The following is an 18,058-nucleotide window of genomic DNA, read 5'->3' on the forward strand; positions in this document are numbered from 1 at the left end:
ATGTTTGGATGACTTTGCTTTTGCCAGAAGCTTAAATAACATACCAGGTACTTGGTCATTGACTCTTCCATTATTCAATTCCATTATATAACTGCAGAGCGTCCATCACACCTTCAATACTAATAGCAAGTCCACTCCCCATGCTTTCTACAATATTCTCCTTCTTCAGTCCCGTAGAGCATTCTGTTTGGTATGACGGCTTTTTCCTGTAATGCTGCACCGTGCTTGTATACTAGTGCACCTCTCTACAAGCTGCTATACCTCCATATATCATTGTGCTATACTGCTCCTGCTCTCTTCTTGGACTGTGCTCTGTATGGATCTAGTTAAGTAAAATTCTCCAGTTAATGGTTCCCAAATACAGCTGATGTACATGCAATGCACAGGGTTCAGTCCAATAATCTCTTTGTAAGCAACATGTTTCTCTACCAGTAAAATCTATAAATGTCACCGCTAGTGCCTCTATGACAGTAATGTTGTTTCTAACTCCCTGGTTAAAGCAACATTGCCTTTTTTGGTGTCTGCAATGTGCTAATTTTATTGTCCCGCTTCCTGCTGTATCCTGCCTGATACCGCACCGTAACGGGTCCTTCAGTAACCTCTGCTACTTACTCTGTAGCCTGATCCTTCCATTTTCATAATCCTACAGAACGGCTTCATAACAATATTTGTCTTCTGCGCTGTCACCCTTAATTTGCTCAGTGTCTGAAACCTTTTCTATCGCTGCCACATGGTATAGAGCTGAATATAATCCCTATCTTAGATGGTTCTCTCTCTGTGTAATTTAGGTTGCAAAGTGTCATTCCCCTGCGATGCTGTTTGATGTATAAAATATCGCTCCCCAGTCTAATGCTAGTTCGGAGAACTGTAGTATATAACTTCTTACTGACAAAAATGTAGATTTATTTCTCTTTGCTGCAATCCTGCAAAATAAACCAAAAACCCTTGAACTTACAACTTGCATGTAGGAATGGGGCTATCTGTGGCTGTACTGGCAAATGCTAAGCTGCTGGTCTTGTGTTGGGGTCTTTTCCATTATATAAAATTGTCATGAATTTAATTGCTTAGTATGTTGGTACTAATAATGGTTTCTACTTTTATAAACTGTAACCCACTCACGCACTTTTGGCCCATACATATCAGTTTTTACTTAATTTTGTCTTTACAGGAAGCACCAAGCACAGATTCCCTTCTGCGCTGGTGTCAGGAAGTTACGTCAGGATATCGCGGCGTACGTGTAAATAATTTTACCACATCATGGAGGAATGGTCTTGCCTTTTGCGCTATACTTCATCACTTCCACCCTGAACGCATGTAAGATGGAAGAGTTGTTTGTTTAAGAGTCTAAGGGGTCATCCAGTTTATCTGAGAGGGTCCAATAGCCAAGACCCCTGCAAATCATCTGTTTGGGCACAATATAGCTCTGGGTATTAACTACATACTGGAAGTCGTGCAGTTCACTCGCTGTACACTTTGTAGTGATGGGTTTCTGTTCTGCTACCCCACTGAAGTCTATGGGGCAGTGCTGCTGCAGTACCAAAAACGGGTTTCGGCTGTCGGATTCTCATAGATCTAAAATCAAGACCTTTCCTAAAGAAAAGCCATCAATTATAGAAACGGAATAATAATAACATATTTTATTGCTATAATTTTACCATAAAGATCTAATTTCACATTTTAAGATGTAAATATGTTACAACAAAACTAAAAAAGCACTTTTTTTAGAATAGAAAATAATTCGAATTTTTAGTTTCATAGAATTTATTAGATTTGTTAGAATTTTATGGTTTAACTGGCAATATTTTGGTATCACACACTAGTTGAAAAGGTCAGCAATCCATAGGGGTAAAATGGGTCAGAAACAATGGTGAAGACGAACAAAGCAAATAATAATGGTCAGTAATAATACAAGATAACAGCAAGTGCAGGGTGATAGATACTATGACTGGTATGAAATATGGCTCCCTGTTGTCTAATTGACGTTGGGACCATATGCCATCTTTCATCCAGACTATTATCACTATAGCGAGGGTGGTGAGGGACAGAGGTTACTGGAGCAGGCCAAGGTACATTTAATACAGAAAGTTGGAATTAAAAAAAAAAAAAAAAAAAAAAATCACAAATGTTCCGTTAAAAATACTAGTCTCTAGTAGTCTCTAGTAGAGATGAGCGAGTAGTACTCGATCGAGTAGGTGTTTGATCGAATACTATGGTATTAGAAATACTCGTACTCGATCGAGTACTACTCGCTGTTCGAAGTTAAGATTCAATGCAGAACCAGCGTTGATTGGCAGAATGCTATACATTGCCAATCAACGCTGGTTCTTCTCTTACCTTTAGAAGTCTTCTCCCTGCGCAGCGTCCCCGCGTCCTCTTCCGGCTCTGCATTCACTCTGCCAGGCATCGGGCCTGGGCAGAGCCGACTGCGCATGTCCGCTTGTAGTGCGGGCAGGTGCAGTCGGCTCTGTCAAGGCCCGATGCCTAGCAGACTGAATTCAAGGCCGGAAGAGGACGCGGGGACGCTGCGCAGGGAGAAGAATCCAGCCCGACCCTCACTCATGGACTTGGTAAGTAGAATTTGATCGAATGTTGCCTACCCCTGAAACGAGCATTTCCCCCCCATAGACTATAATGGGGTTCGAAACCTGTTCGAACAGTCGAATAGTGTGCGGCTGTTCGAATCGGATTTCGAACCCCGAACATTTTAGTCGCTCATCTCTAGTCTCTAGTACTAGTTTCTAATTGTAATGGAGCTAAGTGTGAGAAGCAAACATGTAGTACATGATATTTCAGTCCAGGTGTGGACCACCTTAAGACACTACAAAAGTGATAACTGGCGCATCATGCAACTGTGGTGGTGAAAATCAAGAAAAATCATGTATTGACCCCAAAAAAATATTTTTTTTCTAGCGTGACCCAGAGACGTTATTAGATTGGACACCTGTACTCTAGAACAAGTAGTGGGAATGCCGTCATAACAGCATGAAATGCCGCAGTTCTATGGCACAGAGTAATATTATAGTAAAACCTGGGAGAGCCTGAAAAACAGTAGATGGAACATTACAGTAGCACAAAACAATAGGCTCTATGAAGAGGATATAATGGTGAATGCTCTATATAACATGTACTTTGCTTTCTTACAGTGATTATGACGTTTTGGATCCATTAAATGTAAAGGAAAATAACAAAAAGGTAAACTTACTTGCTTAAAAGGAGCTGCCACCAGATCTCAGCATATTCACCCCCACAGTTAGATAGGTTAGGGTCACTTGAATCTAATGGTCTTTTACCCTTGTGTCGTCATGTCTTGCCTCTGTTGCCAAGATATCACTTTCTTGTCTATATACAAATGAGCTCTTTGGAGCAATGAGGGTATATATGAGTTTCCAGAGCAATGTCCATTGTTGATACATAGAGCTCACTTGCATGTTTACAAAAAAGGTGATATCTGGATACGGAAGGCACCAATATACAAAAAGAAAACATTGTTTAATTCAAGTGTCCCTCTGCTATATATCTTTGGGTCTGGGTTTTGTTAACAGTTCTCTTTTTAATGTTTTTGCATCTTTTGTGTCTCATTTTTATACTTCTTTTTATAGGCCTATGATGGTTTCGCTGCTCTTGGGATACCACCACTTCTTTCTCCATCAGACATGTTGCTGCGCCCTGTCCCCGACAAACTTATCATCCTCACATACATTTGCCAAATACAATCTCACTTTACAAGCAATAAGCAACTCGATAATCCACCCTCTTCCTCTCAGGCGGCCTCTGCTCCACAGGCAAGTAGTGATGTGGAGAAACCAGACACTGTCTTTGAAGTGCATGAGAAGTTCAATGCTGCTTCAAAGGAACAGATTGCAATGTCCGTGGGAAAAAGCATTAAAAGCTCCACCCCTGAGGAACAAGATGAGCATCAGGAGAAAAAGCCAAAACCTGACACTGCTGAAGAACATCCCTCTGTTGAGCATAAGAACAAACAAAGAACAGAAAATCTAGAGGCCACTTCTGAGAGACAAGATGTACCAGTATATTCTCCAGTTGATAGTTTACCAAGATATTCCACTGAGGAGAAGAGGGCAAATGAATCTGAACGCGAGCAACAAAAGAAGGGAAACACTGTTGCTAAAGCACAGAATAATTCTGGGGTAGTGCCCCCTCCTCGAATTAAAAAAAGACTAAGTGTAAACGGGAGTTTATTAGATATGAGCTTGGATGAGGGTGACTCTTCTGCATCGGCACCAGTTGCTCCTCCACGAAAGGCAGGAGGTTTAGGTCACCTGCGAGACGCTGATCTCGTGAAGAAGAGACGTTCCCTGATTAGATCACAGTCACTTTCTCAAGATGAGGTGAGCTTAATACAATGTGCGCTTATTTTACCCTTTTGTATTAGCACATTTCATCATGGTTTGTTCTCCTGCTGTTTCGTCTTTTTCTACAGGAGATGGATGTAACAGGAAAAAGTCATGAAACAGGTTCAAGGCCATCTTCTCAGATTATCAGCGGTAAGTAGCATATAAAATTGACTGCCTGATTCTTGACAATGGCTTTTATCGCTTCCCGAACTCTGCAGGCTGAGAAAATTCTAAGAATTCTATTACTGCTCCTCAATAGAGTCTCTAAATCATACACTATGTTATGTAGATCAAAATGTCATCATTTTCTAGGACAGAATGACGGATAATGCAGAATATAGAGATTTCATCTATGCTATATATAAAAAAAATGCATAAAGAGGGTCTACATGGGGATGTACAGATATGTCACTTTCCATTAACTACATAGTAACAACACCATACATCTGCATGTTTTGCACCAAGGGAATAAAGCAGTGTCTGCACATGTTGAAAGCTTTATTTTAGCCTGAAAATGTGTTTATTACAGAACCGTATCCTTCAACCTCCACATCCTCTTCTTCCACTGTGGTTCCAACACCGGAAACTCCAGTAAAAGAGGAAGAAATTGTGGTATGTTTAGTAATCGTTATTAACATTATTATAATCCTTTATTGTATCACTTCATATATTGTATCGAGCTTACTAAATCTATCATTCGCTTGAGTTTCTTGGCAAGTACTCTTGACACACAAAGGTCCCAGTGTCACGGTTCAGTGAAAGGGAGTCCAGTATAATCCAAAAATAAATATATTTCAGGATTAGATCAAGTCCTTTGTACTTACTACCATATTACTCTTACAAGTCAACATCCTATATTTATAGACTAAACATGAAACACAAACCCTGGTGTGGGGCCAAGCATTCAAGTTCTTTACCGCCTTCTTTCATATTGAGATATATTTTTGTAACACGTCAAGAACTTTGTCATGTTGATATCAAAATATATTTTATTTTCTTAAATTTATATCTTCTTCTATGTAATACCTCATATCTGTGTGCATTTAGACCATAATAAGTAACCATGTTTTAGGTTACAGCCCCTCGTAGCGAGCTGTAGCCAAAAAAGCGCTTACGTAGGTAACATGCTGCAATTTACAAAAACACTTGCGTATTTGAAATTGCAGCATTTCTGCTGACAATTTTTTTCTGCAATGTGGGGATGGAATCAGCCAGAATCCGATCCACTTTGCAGGTAATGGTGTTACAAATTTTCAGAAAATTTGAGGTTTGGCTGAACCTGAAATATTTGGGGTTCACTGCCAACAAAACTATATTAGGGGGAGTTCACACGGTGTAAAGTGGCGCGTACCGTGTGAACTCCCCCTTATACTGACATCATTCTGGAGATTGGCCCAAAGAAGATACTGAGCATCCAGTGGATGCTGTAAAGGAGCCCAAGATACTGTATGCATTGCGTTTTTTCCCATTGCGCTTTTCACAGAAAGTCTGCAGAGTTTTCCTGTTTCAATTTTACCTATACAGAAACTGCCGACATTTCTATTGGTATAAATGACACAAAAGCATTTCTTAAATTGCAGCATTTCCGCTGTGGATTATTTTCTGCAACGCATGGATGGGATTAGCCAGATTCTAATCCACTTTGCACAGACTGTAAAGCACCGTGGCAAAATCACAGCATTTACGCTACATGGGGCCCCAGCCTAAGACTGTTTATTAGTAGAGATGAGCGAGTAGTATTCGATCGAGTAGGTATTCGATCGAATATTATGGTATTCGAAATACTCGTACTCGATCGAGTACCACTCACTATTCGAATGGAAAAGTTCGATGCAGAACCAGCATTGATTGGCCGAATCCTATACAGTCGGCCAATCAGCGCTGGTTCTTCTCCTACCTTTAGAAGTCTTCTCCGTGCAGCTTCCCCGCGGCGTCTTCCGGCTCTGAATTCACTCTGCCAGGCATCGTGCCTGGGTAGAGCCGACTGCGCATATCCGCTTGTAGTGCGGAAATGCGCAGTCGGCTCTGCCCAGACCCGATGCCTGGCAGAGTGAATTCAGAGCAAGAAGATGCCGCGGGGAAGCTGCACGGAGAAGACTTCTCGGAGGATCCAGCCCGACCCTCACTCGTGGACTTGGTAAGTATAATTTGATCCAATGTTGCCTACCCCTGAAACGAGCATTTTCCCCCCATAGACTATAATAGGGTTCGATATTCCATTCGAGTACTCGAACATTGAGGGGCTACTCGAAACGAATATCGAATCTCGAACATTTTACTGTTCGCTCATCTCTATTTATTATGTTACTCATCTCCCCTGGACCTCTGCTCATTATATTCTGGGGCCTGAAGAGGCCAGAGCATAATAATAGCAATTTCAATTGGGACCGAAACAAAACTGCCAGGTGAATCCATGAATATTCGAAAATGCTAAATGAATCTTACAGGGTTAACACTATCACTATCACTATCCAGCAACACTATCCCTCACTTTTCTTCCTAGTCGTCTATAACAAGTTAAAGGTGACTAGTGTCTTGCATACTCCTATACAATCTTCTATGCATTATATTTCTTCTCAGGTTCTCAAAGACACCAGCCAGTATGTCACTTCTGAACTTGCTGCCCTGGAGCATGAGCAGGAAGAAATTGATGAAAGGGCAGCCATAGTCGAAAAGGACCTCCGGCTTCTGATGGAAAATGGTATAGATTTATAACCGATATGTTTATTACATTGTGTGTTATTTTTCTGCTACAATAAAATCCAATTGTCCATGAAAAGAAACACATAAATCACCAAAGCAATGACACAATCTCAATCAAAATGTTAATATGAAAAGATACTCCTTTTCTCTAAAAGCACACGCTGCCAGAAATCCAGAAGGGGGCAGAAGATCCTCATTCTTTTTTTAACCATTACTTTGTTCATTTCCTAGGTAATGACAAGGAAGCGGAGGAGACATTAATCCAAGAATGGTTTACACTGGTGAATAGAAAAAATGCATTAATTCGCCGACAGGATGAGCTTCAGCTGATGTAAGTAATGGAGAACAAGAGGCCATATTACCCCTCGTTCACATCTGCGTTTGGGAATCCATTCGGGGAGTCCGCATGGGGACCTCCCCTGCCCTTGGGATACCAAACGCAATTGCAAGCGCTGTGCAGTAAAAGCACATGGACCCCATAGATTATAATGGGGTCTGTGTACTTGCCGTGCCCTGCCCAGATGAATCATGTAGACAGGAAAGTAGATTGTGAACTACTTTCCTGTCCGCATGATCCCTGCGGAGAACTTGCAGCAAGTACACAGACCCCATTATAGCCTCTGGAGATCCGTGTGCTTTTATTACACAGCGCTTGCAATTGCACTTGGTATTCCGTTTGGGGGCGACTCGCCTGCAGACACCCCTGGACGTAATACAAAACACAGATGTGAATCAATCCTGGAAAAAAGAAGCGGGATGTTCATTCTTCAGGCCGAGTCGCCTCACGGCCTGAAGACACACCCTCCTCCGGACTAGGCCCATTCATTGGGCCTAATCCGGAGTGGAGTGCGCAGCTGGATGCCGGTGCAGTGCACCGGCTTTCAGTCGCGGCTACCAGATTTTTGGATTGGAATCTGAGGAGGACTCCGCCTCAGGTTCCAGTCCAAAAAACTCCGTATGAACTTACTCTAAGGCAGTGATTTTCAACCAGTGTGCCGCGGGGAAAGTTCCCCAAACGCGTGCCAATCTGAGACCTATTTTGCTGGCACAGCAGCCAGTCCCCGACGTTCGTGTACTTGTAAATGTAGACGGAGCGTCCCTTCACTGCTCTGGTAGAGCTGTGGTGTAGGACACGCCCCCTTCTCTCCCTGCCCACCAATCAGAGATGAGCCTCTCACTGCACAGGACAAGGGCTCCCTGGACCTGCTGCTACACGTGAGGAGCTCCTGCCGTCTGCAGCCCTTAATAGGAGAGGAAGCTGAACAAAGTGAAAGTAAAAAAAAAACACCAGGTTAGTAACTATTCTTATTAATGTCAGGCATTTGGGGTTATTACTTTAGTTTTAGTAACTCCATGTGCCTCACATTAATAGCAATTAACCCCATCATGTCCCTCATATTAACCCCTGTGTGGCTCACATAAGAGTTAATAACATGTGTGACATATGGGGGTACTATATAATGAAGATATTTACTTAATTATTACCTCCATATGTCTCACATATCAGTGTCCCTTATGTAAAGCACACAGGGGGTTAATGTGAGGGACATGATGGGGTTCACTGCTATTAATATGAGGCACATTGAGTTGTAACCTGCAATGCACATGACCAGACTTTTTTTTACACAACTGTGGATAAAAGTACAGACTTATATATTTCTAAGGACCCATATATACAGCTATTCGTTTTGTGGCTGTGTATCTGGGCCAAATTGAAGAGCTGAAAATTATAGAGCAGGTCCTATATCTGTCCTATACATCCCCTATATCTGTCCTATACCTACGCTATATCTGTCCTATATATACCCTATATCTGTCTGCATTTGTGGCCCTGTCAATTAATTTTTAATGTTTATATCAGTGAAAACCACATGCGTGCCACTTGTATGCAGGAGGCGTAAGGCTGAGGCCCCACGTTGCATAAACGCAGCGTTTTTGTTGCAGATTTTGCTGCAGTTTATTTCAACCAAAGAATCAACCATTTAGAATCTATATTATTAACTATATGTATAATATGTACTGTTTTAGTGTCATTTTGTGCCATTTTGGTTGGTGGTGTGCCCCGGGATTTTTTAAGTGTAAAAAGTGTGCCGCGGCTCAAAAAAGGTTGAAAATCACTGCTCTAAGGCACCAGAGTTATATGCCTGCTATATTCATACGAACCATAATGAAAATCTTCAATTAAACAAATTGACATTTTCGGGAAGGTTTTTGCATTTTTGATCTGACAGAGAATTGAGAGCTAGTTATACAAAATATAAAATATTTTTTTCCTCTTTTAGGGCAGAGGAGCAAGACCTGGAAAGGCGCTTTGAACTCTTAAGCAGAGACCTGCGAGCTTTGCTGTGCACAGATGGTAAGACTACTAGCATAAGAATACACCCAAACTGGAAAGATCACACTGGTCTATGGCAGCAGCATGCTGTGTTCTGCTGTGTGTGTATTTCTTCTTCTAAAAACTCCTAGAATGACTTAAAATAAAATAAGAAATATTAAAATATAACCAGTACTCACTGATACCCTGCTATAGTCATTGAGACACTTCTGTATCTCTACTGCTTTTACTTAGAGCCTATTCACACGGAGGTTTTTGCAGGCGGATTTTGATGTGTAATCCGCCTCAAAATCCACCTGCAAAATTGCCTCCCATTCATTTCAATGAGAGTCACTCGCAGTTTTTTCCGCTAGTGACTTTTGCAGCTAGCGGGAAAAAAAAGTGACATGCCCTATCTTCACACGGATTCTGCGACCGAGTCAGCCGCGGCATCTGCGACTCGAGATTCCCGCCTGGTTAGGGCCATTCATTTGGGCCTAATCAGGAGTGGGATGCCATGATGGAAATGCGGATGCACTGCATCGGCATCCAGTCGTGGCCAGCCGCTCAAAAATGCCAACAGCGTAAAGTGTTCCTCGTCACTTTCCGCCATGTTAACTTACCCTTTCTGGTCCATGTTTTGGCTGGGAATACCTGCGCAGTGACTAAGGAGGGTTATGACTGTGTTTAGTGACTGGTTGACCTAGGATTCACAGCTACGCCATTTTGGTGTAGTGCGCTATAGAACAGCATACTGAGCAGTATGCTGAGTTCTATAGCGAGCTACAACAAAATGGCGCTTGGATATGCACAGTACCGCTCTGAATTCAAATGCAGAAGCGCGATCTGGCTGGAAGAACATCCAGGGAGGAGGAAGGTCAGATGCAATAGAGGGGCATGAATAAATGTATGATGTGGGTGGGTGCTCGGAGGCCCTGGAGAATGCCCAGGGTGCTCTGTGGGCTGATTTACATAAAATAATTAACCAGGATTATAACGGAATGGTGGGTCGAAAAAAAAAGGTAGTAGTAGAATAGCCTTTTTAAAGGCTATCCAGGCATGTCTTTATTTCAAAACCACAGACACCAATGATAGAATCCCTTTAAGAGGTCCCTGCCTTTTTGTAATTCTAGGACATGTAAGTTCCTCTAATCACAAATCTTTGTCATTCAGGAACTAGTATAGATTTGTTATATAACTTTCAACAGTTTCCTGGAATTATAGTAAATCGGTTGGACCTCGGCCAACGTTGATTCCCTGCACTCTCTGCCCACTATCTAAAAAAGTAGTGAGTGGGCACCAGGGCTGAGCTGCAAAACAGTGCACCAGAAATGCCCCAAGTTGCGATGTGTTTTGGCCACTTTCTAGACACATCTGACTTAGTAAACATGAGCCAAAGTGCATTTGCTTTTCTGACATTTTCATTTTTTGATCTACTCATATGTTTTCAGTTATAGCCGTCCATGATAATATTAAAAAAAAACAAAAAACATCTATCGTAACGGCCAGCAGCTTATGCCAAACTTTGTCCTAGCTTTCTAGGCTATAGAGTTTTGTAATCCTTAGCATTGTGTAAGTCTTGAACTTGCTGGGGTTGCTGGCGCCATGCTTGCATAGAGTTCGCCAAGTCGGACAGTTTTATAAGAGCTGTAGGAATTTGCTTTTAACTGCAGAATATTTAGCATTTTTAATTTTCTGCAAATATTTGTTTTAGAAATTCTAATTTAGAGGTGACTCAATAGTTTTTTCTTTACACGATCTGGAAAAAACGTGTGCTATTGGTTAAAAGATTTTATTTTTAATGGCTTAAATTGGTATGTTTTCTGTGATTTGTGTATTTGCTGCAGATAAAAAGTGGGCTGACGGGCCACACGGTGGCTCAGTGGTTAGCACTGCAGCCTTGCAGCGCTGGAGTCCTGGTGTTCAAATTCCGCCAAGGGCAAAAAACCATCTGCAAGGAGTTTGTATGTTCTCCCCGTGTTTGCGTGGATTTCCATCCCATACTCCAAAGACATACTGATAGGGAAAAATGTACATTGTGAGCTCTATGTGGGCTCACAATCTACAAAAAAAAAAAAAAAAAAGTGGGATGAACATCCTTTAAGTGGGGTAATTCCATAACTAGCGCTATCGGTACTAGACTGGGGTTCTGGATAAGCAGACCAATCATTTATTTTGATGCAAGAACACCTATTGTCTGAATGAAGTTTTTATGTTTAACATAAAATCTGTATTCGGGCCATTGATAGGGGTTAACCAGTTTTTAATAATAATGGCCTAGTCCCGTGATGGTGAACCTATGGCAAGGGTGCCAGAGGTGGCACTCAGAGCCCTCTCTTTGGGCACCCATCCGTGGAACAGATTATACTGTGTGTGGGCCACCGTGGAGAAAATTGTACTGTGTGGGGATGACTGTGCAGCAGATTATACTGTGTGGGGACCACTGTGGAGCTGATTGTACTGTGTGGGGGTCACTGTGAAGCAGATTGGATTGTTTGAGGGTCACAGTGGAGCATAAAGCTCTATAAAGCCCCATTTGTATGACCATATTTTGCAGGTCTGTAATTGTGTGCAATTGTGGATCTGCATATTATTAATAAGGTTAAATTGTCATGTTGGCCCTTTGTGATAAATTATTGGGTTTTGGGTTGTAGTTTGGGCACTCGGTCTCTAAAAGGTTCACCATCACTGGCCTAGTCTCTGCTCACAATTTGTAGTGGCGGGTTTTGGTACTGCAGCACTAAAGTATACTGTAGAGATCATACAGTGCAGCTCCCAGCATGTACACATTAATAGGATCTGTGCTGTCATTTGAACAAGTTTGCATAAATGAACAATGAGGGCGATCCTAGGACATCAATATCAGAAACTGGATAACCCCCTTTAAATAGATACTGTTGTTTTAAAAAAAACTTTGCATAAATGAACAGTGCAGGAGTTTGTAAGAAACTTTGAAAGACAACTTTCACTATGAAAACCACTGCTCAATCCAGCTTGATACAAACTGCAGGATATATGACTCATCTTCATAGAAGTCTACAGAGAGGGGGTGGGGAGAAATGAGCAGAGGGAGATAGTATGAGCATACAGGGCTAGGCTGATGCCAGAGAGGAATAGTCTTCTATCTCAATAAAAGCAGTTTATTCATATCAGTACAGGTCAGTACTACTTTATATATTTCTAGCATAGTCCTGGGGCTACTACTGAATGAGAGAAAGACAGATCTAGGCAGATTCCTCCTGTACCCATTGTGTGCAGTTTAGAGCAGCTAGTCTCCTCACTCCAGTTCAGAAAGGAATGCAAAATACAGATCGAGCATGCAGAGGGGGAAAGTGTTAACTATATAATCTAAATCATAGAATGACTATATATAATGGTATTCCTCATGTACACACATAACAGCTTTAGGCCCGATTCACATCTACGTTCGGTATTGTGTTTGAGGAGTCGTCATGAGGACCCCATGAACAGAAGCCCACCACTTGTCAATGCGTTCGGTATTCCATGTGGGGGGTCCCCATACCAAATGCAGATGTGAACCAGACCTAATTTAAAAATAATCTGGAAATATTTGCATTTCTCACCAATAAGCTCATCATCATGGGCAAGAAGTAGAAATGAATGAATCGCCTCCAGACTACTAGCTCCAATATGCACTATATAGCTGCTATATCTAACCTGCTCTTCATAGAGCAAAGCAACAACTCTAATAACATAGATGTCCCATAATCCTGTATAGAAAACAGAATTTAAAATATCTATATCCATTATATCCTTATCATAATGTTATAAAATACCTTCATGGGAATGGCTCATTTTCTGAACAAGTCATATTTAAGCTGATGCTGCAGAATATGTTGGTGTTATATAAATAAAATGTATCATTATTAATAGAGATGAGCGAGTAGTATTCGATCGAGTAGGTATTCGATCGAATACTACGGTATTCATAATACTCGTACTCGATTGAGTACCACTCGCTATTCGAATGTAAAAGTTTGATGCAGAACCAGCATTGATTGGCCGAATGCTATACAGTCGGCCAATTAATGCTGGTTCTTCTCCTACCTTTAGAAGTCTTCTCTGTGCAGCCTCCCCGCGGCGTCTTCCGGCTCTGAATTCACTCTGCCAGGCATCGGTCCTGGGCAGAGCCGACTGCGCATGCCTGCTTGTAGTGCGGACATGCGCAGTCGGCTCTGCCCAGGCCAGATGCCTGGCAGAGTGAATTCAGAGCCGGAAGACGCCGCGGAGACACTGCACAGAGAAGACTGCTCGGAGGATCCAGCCCGACCCTCACTCGTGGACTTGGTAAGTATAATTTGATCGAATGTTGCCTACCCCTGAAACGAGCATTTTCCCCCCATAGACTATAATAGGGTTCGATATTCGATTCGAGTAGTCGAATATTGAGGGGCTACTCGAAACGAATATCGAATCTCGAACATTTTACTGTTCGCTCATCTCTAATTATTAATATTATTATAATATTATAGGATGAAGGTCTTTATGTTTCACATCTTTTTTACAGAATGCTTAAAAAGTGAAGCCCAGAAGCGGAGGGAAAAGCTCTTACTTGATGAACTTGTATCTCTTGTAGACCAGCGAGATGGTCTGGTTAGAGATCTGCATAACAAGGAGAGGAAGTATGTATCTGCCTTTTCAAATATTATTTCAACACTCCTATAACATTTCATCCATCCTGACATTTAGTCTTGTAATAATTTGTTGCAGGGCTGTAGAGGAAGACGAACTCATAGAAAGAAGTCTTGAGCAGAGGAGGAGAAAGCTGAGCAAAAAGGATAAGTGTCAGATCAGCTGAGATGATGGGGCCAAAGAAAACCTGAACAATAATCCAATATATATTACAAACTTTTCAATACTGCAAGAAAAACCAACACAACAGAGACATATAGAGAAGAATATTTGGAACATATTTAATGCATGTCACTAGGCTAAAGAATGGCCCATAATACAAGATGCCAAGATACCTTTCAAGCACTATCCACCTTCCTTGTTCCTGTATATTTCTATTTGCTGCTAGAGATCCATAGAGAATGATATTTAACTGTGTGATAAAATATGTGATATGCATTGAGCGCTGTTCTACATTAGTGTTATTAGACGTAGCTGTGAGGTGACCGTTCTTTTCGTGTGTAAAATGATCTGTGATGATGATAAATATACCAGTAAATATCTTGGACCTACTGCTTAAGTAGTTCAGTTTCATCAAGAGGACTATAGACCACCCAAGCTTATGAAACCTTAGGAACCACGTTACCTTCACAACATTAACAATGGATTGGGACTTTTGGTTCAAGAAGTTAAAAATGTTCACATGGTCTTCGGTTGGAATCGGTCTAACGTCTATAAAGCTCTATAAAGTAAAGCCTATTGATCTTTGTGATGGGTTGTGTCCAAACACAACGACAAGGACTTCGCTATTGACGTTCCTGAAGTGCCTTAAGGGAAAACAAAGACTTTACATGCTCTACTAAGGACTACTAAAACTCTGACTTATGGACACAAGATTTGTTTTATGATTTCTGAGCTCAGGTTATAAGAAAAATGCAGCCTTATAGTGGTATATAATGGATAGAGGGCCCGTAGGAAAGATCGAAATGAACCTCTTATGATAGTGCTGAGTTGTGGCACCTGGGATGCTTGTTCCCTGTCCTAACTATTTCCATTAATGTATGTCCATTTCTTTACTCAAACAATACAGTTTGTTGGGAGAGGGGAGTCCTTTTTAGTTTTTCTCCACCGAGGGACCGAACCCACTCTCTCTAAGGGCCCCAGAATATCTGCCATTTTGGTATGGTTGCCCTTTAGGACTGGTAAAACAATGTACAAACCATACTTCCATTGAGGACAGTTGTCTCAGAGATTCAGTATTTCATAAAGAGACATGTACAAAGTATCTTTACAAGCCTTTATTATTAACTTACTGCCATGATCTTAATTTCCATGTTTGTTCCATTCTAGACACAGTTGCTTTCTTATATTAGAGATTATGTCTATCTTGGATGATTACAACAATATTCTATTTTCTGCTCCAGATGAATTAGTAAATTTATAGAAACCGCTTACATATCTGTCAGCCACAAGACCTAGGCATTTGTAAGTCACCCAATGTATCCCAATTCTATCGACTATCTATAAGATCACATCTATTCTGCTGCCTAACACTTGACTACGAATAAAAGGGAAAGGCTACAGCCTCAATTTTTTTTTTAAATTTTTTTAATGAATTTCATAAAAGTATAGCCAATGATTTTTAAATGTACATTTTCTATCAGTATTAATATAATGTGCTTCATACATTGAGTGCATTTCAGATCCTCACTTCTCTTGTACAATGCATTTTATTTCTATTTGAAGTGTCAAATTCCCATTTTGCCTACTGTCTTATGGTTTTTATGATATACAGTATATCAGTTAAATAAATCAGGGAAAATTTAGCTAAAATATTTTTAAAAGGTTGTGTGGGAATTTCCATAATTAAATACTGAAATTATACCTCGTGATAAATATATTCGTAATTACTTTACATTATTTATTTCTGCTCATTTTGTCTAGGGGGCCATTACTACTGGAACTCAAATGTCTTCCGTCCTCCAAATCTAGCAGGCTGCTTTGTGCCAGGCTAGAGACTTGAGACTCTAGTGTTGGGGTTACTGTTTTTCGGGTCCTCTTAGGGACACAAAAATGGAAACCCTATCCATTTAAAAGCGGTTAGGGCCCCTTCACACGTCGTAAGCGCGCCGCTCATTTAGACCTGTACATGCGAGAGCTTCAAAACACATCCCATTCACTTCAATGGGAGCGCGCGTGAAGCCGGCTTTACGCGTGCTCCCATTGAAGTGAAGGGGATGTGTTTTGAAGCGCGTGCATGTACGGGTCTAAATGAGCGGCGTGCTTATGCCGTGTGAAGGGGCCCTTACCCTCAGACCCCATAGGCTATAATAGGTTATGCCGGGTTTCCACCCAAAGTCAGCGGAGAGGAGAGTCTTGCTTGTAGGACTTTTCTCTCTGCATTTTTCAAGCAGAATGGGGGATGTAGTCCCCAAACGGTCACACAACGCTAACGCTGCAATGCTAATACACTGGCATATCCCTAGTTACTGCTATGTCTGACCAAACTATGTGTGTACTTTGGATGGACACAAACTCAAATGTAGCCAAAGGAAGAGGAATGAGACCATTGCCGTAGTGTTTGTATCTACTCATCCCCCATAACAGCACATGTCTTGTCCCTCCTCCCATGAGCTCCAAGTCATTGACCATCTGAAGCAGACATACACATCCCTCCCTACCTTACATATAGATTAATCATTGAAAATTGAACATTTATTTTGCATATCTATTTCTCCAAAAAGGAGCAAAGATGGAATTTTTTCATCAAAAGTAGTGGCCATCCCTCCAAAAAGTAGATATTGATATATACAGTTGTGATCTTATCTTGGCTGTGCCATATTGTATTCTTTTCAGACAGGCATAGCGGGAAAGAAGGGTAGATCAGCCTCGAGCCCTCTGATCTGGCACGAACCTGCTGGATCTGGAGGACGGCAGACATTTGAGTGATTGACCCTAGATCCATAGATAAGACGAGCAAAACTAATTAAATAATGAAGTAAAAGTATTCCGGCTGGGTTCACATTTGCACTCGCTCACCGTTCAGAGATTTTGTTCCCCATTCCACTTGAAAAATGCGGACAATAATTTTATGGTCTATGGGGTCTGTGGGTTTCCACCAATAGCCGCTTTTTAAGCCGGTTGGGTTTCCGTTTTTCGGGGTCCCCAAGCAGACCCGAAGAATGGAAAATCGAACGCAGGTGTGAACCTAGCATTAGGCAAATATTTATCCTGAAGTGTCACTGTAGTAAGCATATCCCTACACAACCCTTTAGTAAATATTCATCATAAAGCAGGCCATGGTCTGTTCATATATAAGGCAGATTATCTAGATACCCAGAGAGTTTGTCTCCATTATAAGCACACAAATACAGCTTTAATGGCTAAGGATGACTATGGTACCTGCAGGTCATTTCCCACCACATTTATTTTGCTTTGTTGGCACAGCTTTGCATAGCATTCTGGGTAAATGTTATTGTCATGGTACGAAAAAATACTGAAAGTCTTCATGAGATTGTTGCATTGCTTGATGTGTTAAATAAATGCAATAAAACATTTTATTGTTTAAGTTCTGTCTCCTTATTTTTGGGTAACAACTACCCATATTATGAGTGGTGTCTTCTTGCCTGAAGAGGTGGCCAAGATACAATGTGGTCCCAGAATGAGAGCAAAATGTGTTGAACAGGTGAGTAACTTGAGGGGATGCAGAGGGTACAGTCACACCGGGGCTCAGGAGACTTAGGGGCTCCATAAGCACTGGCATCAGTATTGAGATTGCAGCTTCCATCTGGCCCATAAGCCAAGGAGACCACAGATTACCCTAACCACACTAAGGTGGATTAAACTCCTTAGCTCTTGTAACTATCACTATCAAGAATTCGCTGTAGGGATGAGATAGGGGGCCCCAGACAAAAGATTGCACCGTGCCCACAAGACCTTAGTTACACTACTGGTGTTGAACATGCAATACTGCAGAAGGAAGCAACTGGGATCAAGCATAAATAATACATTTTTGACTTTAGAGCGGACCCCTGGATGGTGGATGAGAACTTAT

At 41.4% G+C, this 18,058-nt stretch overlaps 1 protein-coding gene across 4 annotated transcripts in view; it reads left to right on the forward strand.

The window, feature by feature from the left end:
- Window positions 1–17,572, forward strand: part of EHBP1L1 (EH domain binding protein 1 like 1) — a 78,911-nt gene extending 61,339 nt beyond the window's left edge. For all 4 annotated transcript variants that reach the window (XM_075281579.1, XM_075281581.1, XM_075281580.1 and 1 more), the window contains 10 exons: window positions 1,169–1,314; window positions 3,144–3,192; window positions 3,600–4,349; window positions 4,442–4,505; window positions 4,885–4,967; window positions 6,936–7,056; window positions 7,290–7,389; window positions 9,341–9,414; window positions 13,901–14,015; window positions 14,104–17,572. In XM_075281579.1, coding sequence (XP_075137680.1) covers window positions 1,169–1,314; window positions 3,144–3,192; window positions 3,600–4,349; window positions 4,442–4,505; window positions 4,885–4,967; window positions 6,936–7,056; window positions 7,290–7,389; window positions 9,341–9,414; window positions 13,901–14,015; window positions 14,104–14,191 — 1,590 coding nt within the window. In that variant the 3' untranslated portion in view covers window positions 14,192–17,572. The remainder of the gene's footprint in view (window positions 1–1,168; window positions 1,315–3,143; window positions 3,193–3,599; window positions 4,350–4,441; window positions 4,506–4,884; window positions 4,968–6,935; window positions 7,057–7,289; window positions 7,390–9,340; window positions 9,415–13,900; window positions 14,016–14,103) is intronic.
- The last annotated feature ends 486 nt before the right edge of the window (window positions 17,573–18,058 follow it).

This window comes from Leptodactylus fuscus, chromosome 7, assembly GCF_031893055.1.
Source record: "Leptodactylus fuscus isolate aLepFus1 chromosome 7, aLepFus1.hap2, whole genome shotgun sequence".
In the NCBI taxonomy this organism is placed as follows: Eukaryota; Metazoa; Chordata; class Amphibia; order Anura; family Leptodactylidae; genus Leptodactylus; species Leptodactylus fuscus.